Here is a 10,823-nt window from a genome sequence, read left to right as displayed (position 1 = left end):
AGCCACACCTTCGTTCCATCGATCACTCTTGAACAATCGTTTATAGTCCTAATGCGAGATCTTGTCATTGTCGTTGGAAACCCTTACTTGAGGTATCCCTGTCATTGCTCATAACCCTTACACAAAGACCCACAACTCTCGTTAATTCCGCTCATGGCTTGTAACCCTTACCCCACCAACAAACTCGTCACTCCCTATGCCCACAACTAAGAACTCTCGTTAATGCCGCTCATAGCTCTCGTATTCTCATGAACTCACCCTTTGTTTCCTCACACAAATCCTACGAGGCGAAAGGGAGAGAAAGCGACTATTAGGGTTCGACGGGGGCACAAGTATAATAAGATGAAAGGGTAAAAATGACCTTTTAACCCGACCAAGGATGCAAATTTCTCAAAATTGAGAGACTCAGATGAAAAATTCTTCTCATTTTTGTTTTGAAAATCCACCCTTGATTTTATCATTGTGAATTTTTTTTTTCCTACAGTTCGAGATTGTCAGACTGAATAAAAAGGAACCAACTTCACATAAGTTGTATATCACGCCCCTTTGCCTTTGTGGTGCCATTTCATAAAAAAGAACAGCAATGCAGAAAACAAGTACAGTCTTCAAGCATCGCAGATGTTATTCATGGAAGCAAACCCAGTGGAAAGCTTTGCTTCAGCATCCGCATATCCGTATACAAGTCATCACCACAGTATGCCCTGACATTGGTGCTTATAAATATACACAACCCAGAACAGCAATCTTGGTTGCATACGTCCACACCAAGGTTGTTCGTCGCATAGAAAAAGAAAATATAGAGAGAACTACAACTTAATGATAATTCAGCTCAAATTATATTTTTCCATGAGGATGAGAGGGGAATTTAAGGCAAAATACTCAATTTTCTTCTCCAGAGAAAAAATATGCTGGTCTGATAAAATGCTCGAGCAAGCAAGACCATCAACCACAACAATTAACAGCCAAGATTTCTTTTGGAACTAATAATTCAACTAAGCTGGCCATAGAGTGACCTCATATACTTCCACAGTCTGACCATGCTTCAATTTGAATCCACTAATGACTCTTGAGTAGTTAAAATTTCAAAATCTTCCCCCAATCATACCACTCATGGATGATCATAGACCTGATTTAGTCTATGTTCCGTGAAAAGGATGGCAAAGGAGCCCGTTCTTGTGGCCCGAGAATAACTAGGATAGCAAACATCCCAAGCATTGGCAAGACTGTAAGCCACTTCAACAACTTATAGTAATGCATATGGAAAGTAAGAGAAAATTCATCAGAGAAGTGGAGCCCATTCTTGTCAACCATCTCAACGATGACGGTTCCTGTTGTCCGCACAGGCACTGTTGGAAGCTTGATCCGTTGCTTTCCTGGACGATCATAGACCTGATTTACCACTATACGTCTCTCTCCTTGGTAATTTCCAGGAACTAGCAGTGTTGTCTGTGTTCAACAACAAAAAGAAATAGATATAGAAACAGAAGACGAGAACCATTAACAATCCAGGTGTCCTCAAGTTAAAAAGAAACTGCTTATGAGAAGTTGTACCGTAACATTATAAGGTCCTTGAAACCCTGAGGGCACTCTGTATTTGTCAACAATTTCCATCTCCACCCAGAAATGTTTTCCTTCCTCATCACGGAAAGCTCTGGATGCATGTGAAATATATATTCCTTCACGGTTACTGCGAACTGCAACATTGTTTCTACCCTGGTTTGGTGATCTCCATTCCTGTAATGGAAAACCAGACAGATAAATTTCATGGACACCATATGTGCAAGTTGTCTTATAAGAGTAACATATTTAAAATGGATGCAATTGGTAGACAAAAGTAAATGTCTGTGGAGATGTGTGCTTGTGTCCATGCATGCATACATTCATCTAAGAAGGGTTTAATATGTTACTTTATAACTAGCTCAATTTAAAACGGTCCACTTTCTGATTAAATAAACAAAAAGCTTTAAGACAAGCATGCATCTTCCACTAGACTAAAAGTAAAAAATTCCCAAGCACCTTTAGAGGATGATGTGGGGATGGGGTGGAAAAGCAGAAGACATTGCCATTCATGGTTGTGACAACAAGATCAAGGTCATCTCCACCATCAACATTATCAGCCAAGACCATGGTGTATCTGTGGATACAAGAACCTTGATTAAAGGAAAGAAAAATAGCAACTAAAAGAAAATGGTACTAATTTTAATCACAAGGCCTCATAGGATGTAACATACGATGTCTCGCCGATGTCAACGACATCTGCACAGGCTGTAGATCCATCGATTAAGTACAAATAGCCATCGAATGAAGTGGTGACTAGGGTTAGCCCCTTCAATTTCTCATTGCGTTTGTTTAAATCAACTAAAAGGATCTGATTCATCACCCTCCCATGAGTTCGGAATGGGAAAGGTCGAACATGTGAACCATCCTGTCCGCTTAGAACATAGATGTTCCCTGATACCGTTGGGATTACTATATCTGTATGACCATCCCCATCAACATCACCAACGGTTGGACCCTGGCATCAAAATCTCAAAGTTAGATAACTACCTGTTCATAGTATAAGATAGATGTGATTTTGATGATTTTCTATGCCTGTAATTAGTCCAACTGTCTCAACACAAGCAAACATCACAAACATGTAAATACAAATGCAATCTAAAATTAACAGCAACTAATAGAGAACATCACTAATACTTAACCCAAACGGTTGCTGGCACTATAATGCATGTCAGGCCTTGAATAGACATACTTGAAGTTCCTGTTGATGTAGCTAAAATTGTCTTTCATAATTCTCACGTTGCTAGGAGGAACCACTACAATGATATAGTCTCCCTAAACCATGAAAAGGCAATGAAAAGATCCAGCAACAAAGAAACATTTATCCTATTGAATTTTATTCCCCAAAGGAAAGTGAAAATTTGAAATCTCATTATCACTTGTTGGTAGACATCAATATCGCTGTTGAAGTGAGTAGTGACCAATATGAAGTCTTCTTTCAGCAATTTTGTTAGATTTTGAGAATTCCCTACAAACTTTTACAGGTGCCTAGCCTTTGACATGATCTGATTTTCCTTTTGCAAAGACAAACATAACATCAGCTAATACACAAAGTCAAACAAGTTGGTCAACACCTTACAAGATTTGTACATTTTGGCTTGTTCAGTTTGTGTTTTAGAACCATGATATTTCAAGAGATAGTTGCATCCTTTGTTCCTGAGCTTGACTTGGATGTGGAGCGGTGGGTGAAAGATGGATACTAGCTTCCGGCATCATAATTATTCTAATTCCAAATACGGGGATATAAGTCAAATTCAAGATATAGGTATGTGGATGAGTCTAATTAAATATTTAAAAATATGATTTAATCATTTAATTTATTACAATTTTGAATTTCCTAAGTCAGATTAAAATATCATCCATATAGATAACGGAAATTTACTTGCCTGAGGAATTAGACTCTTAAGATGCACTTCCCAGATTTCTTCTCCTTGTGCAGTCCATGCTGCAACATTTCCATGTGTGTCAGCTGTCACTATTTCGATTTTACCGTCATCATTGATATCAGCAGCCACTACTGGTGCTTGAATCTCAGCCATCTCAAGTGGAAATTTGTTCCTCACTTTGCCTACATATGAAAATCATATCAGAATAGAGTCAACAATACAAGGGGTTTTCTAAGTTCCTCTAGTTGGAGATATAATATTTGCAAAATACAAAAATAAGAGAAACACATGTACAAAATGTTGTTTAATCAACATATGATCTCCGTTCTTGCCGTTGGATTATGATAGAAAGTGCAACTCGTAAAAGCTATTGCATTATATTATTGCCTCATTTTGGTAAAATTGACTGGACAAACTAAAGGATAGATTCTGTAGAATATTTGTAACACTTAACCTGAGAATGTCTCTATTGCCCACCCCCAACTGTCATTAGCTCTCTCATTGAAAAAAATGCCCTAACCAGAGCAGACAATGACTACATTCCAGCTAAAGCATGTGAACATTCCTACATGCTGGTTCAAATAACTTCTATATTTTGTCTAACCAGTCTCCAGATTTCTTTTTCATATTTTATTTGGGGGTTGAATCAAGCCTTTGCACAGGAAATAATCAAGTCTCACAGATATTTTTCTGATGGTAACCAATGAGGTTCTGGTGAGTAATGGGAATATACCCAAGCAGGTTAATGTTGTAAAAAAATCCACAGGTATAGAAGCTGTAGGTTGTCCAAAATATTCCGCAAATTGCAGCATGTGAAAGATGAGCATATAAAAATTCACTAGGGAAAAAAAAGAAAATTACTAGAGATAGTTATTGATTAAGCATGGAGAACAATTAATTACAAAAGAAGGCAAAAGTTACCATGATGATCCAAAATATAAAACAAGCCATAGGAAGTTCCAACAAGAATGTCCATATTTCCATCACCATCCAAGTCAACAACAGTGGGAGAAGAATATATATAGGCACGGAAATTTCCAGAATCAACACTCAAATCAAGGTCTGCAGTCCATTTGACTTGCTTTGTATCAAGATTGAAAACTACAATACCACTTGCTACGTACTTCTCAATGTTGATGCCACCCAAATCTGCCAAATGCTGTGGATTATCATAATACCTGTTCACTTGTCAACGACCAATTATTACAAGCATTTAAAGGACATAAAATTATTGACAAGCATTTAAAAGAAGATAAAAAATGACCTAAAACTGTCACTCATTTCCTGAAATGAAACATTAAACATGCGTGAACAAGATGGTTGATCTACCAATACAAAGGTAAAAAAATCACTTGAGCACATGGACAGATGTGCCAAACGCTCCTTGTTGCATTTTTGTCCACTAAAGTTCCACTAACTACGTGTTGGCCGTTGTCATTATGACATCAGAACCTACTTAAGTACAGCAAGTAAATACTCTGTTGTATGAAGAAAACATCAAGATATTGTCCGCTGTTCACTTCATTTTTTTCATTCTAGAAACATTTATATGACAACCTAATAATTCAAAGGTGATAACTGAACACATAGAAGGAAAAAGAATATCTTTATAAAGATGTCAAGATGAGATTCAACGATATGGCAATAAGGTTTAGGTCAAGTATATAGATGATATCCAACAAAACAGAAATAAGATCTATCCAAGTAAAAAGATATAGCCAACCCAACACTAAGATAGCGTGGTGAACAAAATGGTTGATGACTTTATTAAAAAGATGATTTCCCAAAATTCAACGACTTTAAGGAATGACAGAAATTGCCATAATTGTGTCAGTAAACACTTGTTAAACTAACATAAGAAGAGAAACACAAGATTGCGCAATTTCCATATACCAAAGACCACATGCAATAAAAAGCACTCCACCTATCACCTTTAACTTTTTTTTCCAAAACACTATATAATTTGTTCATATAAAGAGCATAACCAATAAAAAAGTGGGAAGTTCTTACTCCCGATCAAAGAAGTATGATACAGCCACTACCATTTCTTGGATGCCATCATTGTCTATGTCGGCAATTACCTTGAGAGAACATGAAAATGTGGATAAATTTTTATCTTGTAGCTTAAACACAAGTATAAAATACATAAACTTATCAGCATGCTATACTTACTGGAGTGCATAGTATGTGTGAATCTATGCTCACATAATCTTCCAGTTTCTCATGACTCTCTTCTGTCCAATTCTCATCCCCCCACATGGATTCATCAACATAATCATCATAGTCATAATTATACTCATCAGCCAACTCTTCGGAATTTCGAAATAAATCAAAAGATGAATCAGCCTCTTCTTCCAGATCTTGATCATTCTCCACAGTTGCTCCAGCACTAGTGGTAGTTTCAGAATGTCCATCTTGAGCACCTTTACCATCAGTTTCTTCAAGAAGCCTCCGCTGTATATGTGTTGTATTGTCTGTTGTAACATTTTCCATTGAAATATCATGCTTGGTGTTATTATTGAGATTAATTGATGACCCATTATATTGATCACTTTGGGTAGAATCAAGTTTTCCTTCATCCTCCAGCTTAGATGCATTGACCGAGTTATCTGAGGAAATAGAAGTATTTGTCTCAGACATGCTTCCATTCACATCTGGACAAAAGCAAACATAATCGCCAATTTTATATATATATATATATATATATATATATATATATATATATAAAGATAGACTGAAAAATAGTGATATATTAACATATTATTCTAGGATCCATACAGTAATATTCTCAGACAAAGCCCATCCTAACTTCATAAGCTGAAGTTAGAAGTGAAGTGAAAAATCTCAATCCATTAAATTTATCACACAGAAAGAAGTCATTCAAGATATATACATGCTTATCAAATATGAAAATCAATGCATTTCACATATACATCACACACAAAAAAGAGTGAAGAAAGTTTATTATCAGAAGAGCCATTTAATTATCAGTGAAAAAAAAAGAATACCATACAATCCAACATTCTGGTCAAATGTAATAAAGATTTGACTTATTGGAATCAGAACATGAAAAATTAGAAAATCACAGTGGTGTTTTGATCACATACGAGACATTGAATTCATTGCAGAAGCCTCCTCAACCAGTAGATCATCATGAACATCAGGATGTGAACGATCCACTGGGTCTGGATGCAACCCCACATACCAGTTTTTACGAACTCTTCTACGAGGTACCTCTAATTTATCCATCATCATATAGCCAGAGACCCTATAAAACCATCAATTAACGTTGACATGCACAAATCCAACAAGCAGAAGTTGAAGAAACTTACCTGAAAAAATTTATCACTCCATTGTAGGTAGCTAGACCTATTTCTCTCGTGCCATCCTTGTCTATATCAAATAAGAGGGGGCTTGAATGAACAGTTGATTGGTGGAAAGCTGGCCATCCTGAAAAAATTTGCAACTTTGTCATCAATGACAACTGAGATTATACAAATTATTCATTCTATACCGATAAAAGCAAAAAGAAGAGCCATCTACAAGATATTAAAATTTTTGATCAAATATTGTTGTCGAGCATCGATGCGTATACTAGCATTAATGAAGTCTGGAATCTCTAGCAGATAACTCGAAGTTTCACGTATACACTTGGTGCTGCAGTCAGCCTTTGTTAAAGGAAATTTTCAAAGCTAAACAAAATGAAAAATATATATATAAATAAATACCTGGCAGTTTATCACCATCAGAACCTTCCAACACTTCCAGGTAATGAACAAATGATGGTACCACTATCTCTAGCTTGCCATCACTAGTTGCAAAATAAACAGCAACAAAATGTCAGTACAACTTTCCAAACAACTATAATCACATTTATTATATATGTCAGATATCAGCAATGAGACAAGATGAGCTTTGGTATTACAATAAGGTTTCTCTTTAGCAATCTATTCAAGTCACGGGACTAGTCTTCTGACTAGCATGGGTATCATTGCATACATTGACCTTCCCAAACCTTGCAGTGGCAGGAGCCTCATGAAAGAATCCACCCTCTTTTACCAGAATTAGAAAAATAAGAACAAAAAGGAGTCTCTACACTTAACACATCAAGAAGCAAGAAACAATATCCAACAGATACACATTTATGGTACGTTATATTAGTTTCAGAGTAGGTTGGAGACCAAATCACACATCAACCAAAACTTAAATCATTCCCAAACGTCTGGTTTGACAATAGAAGTGTAATTGCCGTTGCTGCTATTTGATAGGCTCCTTTTGGATACACTTAGGATGCAAGGTCAAGTTTAAAGGAATCACATAAGTTATCTAGTGTTATTTTTATGCTTTGGCTTAGTTATGTTAAACCATATCTTCCTATCTTGGTCTAGAACTAAATATAATCTAATTATGCTAGATCAACCCCAAATCAAGCCAACCTTACTCTCCCATACCATTGCCAATACAACTTAAAAGTGCCAGTGGGCCTGACACAATCAAGCCAATCATATATTTACACTACAAAATATTCACATCACAACAAACAATTAAAGTCACTAAAGTGACTATAGTCCTAGTCACTTCCTTGGAACAAAATCAAGAAGTCAACATGCTTTTCAGAAACTTCAGCTCAAACTGTGAACTTGTCATATCTACCATTCAAATCCAGCCAAATGTGCTGCTTTCTGGTTCACATCATCTTTATTCACTGGACTCCTAAATTCATGCTCATGGAGGAAGGGTAAATCAAAGATTAGGTGATGATGGTGGATTTTGATCTTCTTGTGATCATCTAATAAAGTCATCTTTGCCAGCTAGGCTAGCTAGTATGGAAAAATAAACTAAGGCATCCAGTACAACCGTTGCCAATCAAATTTGATCTTATGTACTTCCAACATAGATGCATATAGCAGCCAAGTATAGAAAAACTAAATAAACCAACTTGATCTACATCAATATAGTTATTTCAACACCCAGTACATATAAAGTTGGCTCAAGAATGATTTCTACAGCAACTAGTCTACTGAAAAAAGGTATGGAAAATTTTTCACTAAAAAATAATAGTCACCAAGCAGATTCACTAATAATTTAAGATTAAATTAATTCAGTCGTATTATAAATCCTGCATATAAGACTACACAATTGGATGACCCTTACCTGTTGATATCAGCTATCAATGGAGTTGCATAAATGCTGGAGCTAAGCTCAGTTTGCCATCTCAATTCTAGATGCTTTGGACACTTTGTATTCAACAAAGAATCTTCATCTCTATGAGAAAGAAACAAAAAGTGACTACCCATTAGTACATCTTGGACATATAGCTCTTGATTTGACCATGATTACAGCATAGATTTAGTCAAAGAAAATAATTATACAAGTGATTCTTTGGATAACATCAAAAACCCATGTGCTCAAAGCAGGAACTAAAATTACTTGAAAGACCCATCTTCTGCACATTGGAGAATGGCCAGACTATAGTAGGCTTATGAAACTAATAAATTGGATACAAAAAATGTAGTAAAAAATAGTTGTAAATTTTCACTATGGGATAGAATTTATCAAAGAAAAAAAAAAACTATATGAGTGATTCTTTTGATACCATCGAGTACCACTGTTCTCAAAGCAGAAACTAAAAGTACTTTGAGAACCGATTTCCTGCATACTGAACACAGAAATGTCGTTCGCAAAAATACATAGCACAATAGAAAATAGTTGCAATTTTTGTTATCGAGTAGATTTCATCATAAAAATTTATATTAATAAATTCTATAGATAATTCTTTTAATAATGTCAAGTTTCGATGTGCTCAAAGTAGAAACTAAAATTACTGGGACAACCATTTCTTGCTTACTGGAGCGTAGCCAGAATAAATTGAGCACAGCAAATGAAGTTGGCAAAATACAGGGTACAATATTTTGAAGTATTAGCTAATTCTATACAATAATTAGTATTATGAAAATCTCTTCTCGGCTCAGAAAACTCTAGAAGTATAACGTAGCGTGCTTATCATCAAATGTTTATACTCGTAGCAAAGGTCTAATTTTGTGCAGCAATGGGTCAAAATGCCAGAGGATGTTGAGGTTACTTATGTGCTACGCATGCTTTGCCTTCGAGTGGCCTTGGCACGGAAGATGGTATTGGAAGTTATGTCAAAATCATAGAAGCCACTAATAAATCACCAGCAGTTTCAGACTGCTAAACTTTATATCGCAGCCCTGCTAAACAAGAGACTGGTAATTGGCTGTCAGATAGATATGAAAGCATCATGATTCCTAATCATCAACTCGTGTAAAGAAAGAGAAACTAATTTTAGAAGGTGCACCAAGGACAAGGTAAAACTGAATCATTCCTAGACTAAGAGAGCAATAACTGTTGGCACTTCACTCTAACATGCCACACAATACAAGCGGTAGTAGCAATTGAAATCATACTCAACCTATATGGACGGCTACATATACGTGAAGAGTGTGATGAAACCAGTTTTTGCTAAAAGTAAGAAGCAAACTATTAACAAATTCCACATAGAAATATCAAGCTATGGCTTCGTACAAGAGGATCAAGAGCAACTAATTCTACAAAATCATAATAATGATTTACAGGAAATTTTTTATAAAGGTAAAAGACGAGGAACGAGTGACATAAACGATAAGATGGAGCTTACAAATGGGGATAGCCGAGCATATCGTCACTTGCTTCGCGGTCGCGGAATTTGTTGGTATGGTTCGAGGGGGATGCGCCATCACCCGCGATAGACCTCGGTGCAGCGATTAGGAGGACGAGGATGAGAACCCCCGCGGGGAGCCTCATCGGATCCACGAATTCTCCGACCTTCTGCCCGGAGTGGAGAGCGAAACCCTAACCGGAGAGAGGAAGAGAAAAGGCGAGTTCTACTATGGATCAGGTGATGCTTGGAAAGAGATGGGAAGCAGGATCGGCTCGTCTCCCACCCACAGACGACGACGAAGGCGAGACCTAACCGGCGATAGCAGCAGAAGGAGAACAACGGCCCGATGCGTCGACGAAAGAGGTGGTTGCGTTGTTGGGTTGGCTCGGGTCCAATTCGGTCTTCGAAGAAGGATTTTGGGTTGCGTTGTTGGGTTGGCTCGGGTCCGATTCGGTCCAATGTGTATATACTTCGGCCCATTGCGTTGCGATCGGCATCGGACAAGACATATTGTTGGCTATCTCGTGGAAAACTAAGAAAATGAGAAATTAGGAAACTCAAGCTGAAATCATGCAAAAACTACATGGTATTCATATGCCTTATAAGGTTTCATTGATACTTAAATCAATATGGTATTCATATGATTCATTAATAATGATCGAAATTGAAGAGTAAAATCCAATTTATTTATTTTGGAGTAGCCTTGGGATTATTTTATG

The 10,823-nt window shown here is 36.7% G+C and overlaps 1 protein-coding gene across 2 annotated transcripts; it reads right to left on the bottom strand.

Moving 5' to 3' along the window:
• Positions 1-597: 597 nt before the first annotated feature.
• On the bottom strand, positions 598-10,495 carry LOC135624812 (protein DEFECTIVE IN EXINE FORMATION 1-like). Of its 2 annotated transcripts, none has more exons than XM_065128776.1 (13): positions 10,102-10,495; positions 8,598-8,708; positions 7,172-7,254; positions 6,776-6,893; positions 6,551-6,711; positions 5,616-6,097; positions 5,454-5,524; positions 4,365-4,621; positions 3,444-3,625; positions 2,232-2,515; positions 2,017-2,134; positions 1,552-1,734; positions 598-1,446 (listed from the first exon to the last, which is right to left on the bottom strand). In XM_065128776.1, exons 1-13 carry the CDS (start codon positions 10,245-10,247, stop codon positions 1,132-1,134), a joined length of 2,511 nt encoding a protein of 836 aa, XP_064984848.1. In that variant the 5' UTR covers positions 10,248-10,495; the 3' UTR covers positions 598-1,131. The 2 variants fall into 2 exon arrangements, with proteins under 2 accessions (XP_064984848.1, XP_064984849.1); XM_065128777.1 differs by having other exon boundaries at positions 5,616-6,052; positions 10,102-10,494.
• Between the last annotated feature and the right edge of the window lie 328 nt (positions 10,496-10,823).

Source organism: Musa acuminata, chromosome BXJ2-10, assembly GCF_036884655.1.
Source record: "Musa acuminata AAA Group cultivar baxijiao chromosome BXJ2-10, Cavendish_Baxijiao_AAA, whole genome shotgun sequence".
Lineage (NCBI taxonomy): Eukaryota > Viridiplantae > Streptophyta > Magnoliopsida > Zingiberales > Musaceae > Musa > Musa acuminata.
The sequence above is the reverse complement of the archived record's forward strand: the minus strand, read 5'-3'. Positions and strand labels throughout refer to the sequence as shown.

Bases quoted from the DNA above. Each gene is read 5' to 3' on its own strand.
- LOC135624812 (XM_065128776.1), bottom strand. From the start codon at position 10,247: ATGAGGCTCCCCGCGGGGGTTCTCATCCTCGTCCTCCTAATCGCTGCA. The intron at 6,098-6,550 runs GTATGTGATCAA...GCTTTTGTCCAG, and splicing joins TGCAATGAATTCAATGTCTC to ATGTGAATGGAAGCATGTCT. The intron at 1,735-2,016 runs GTGCTTGGGAAT...TTTCCATTACAG, and splicing joins CCCCACATCATCCTCTAAAG to GAATGGAGATCACCAAACCA.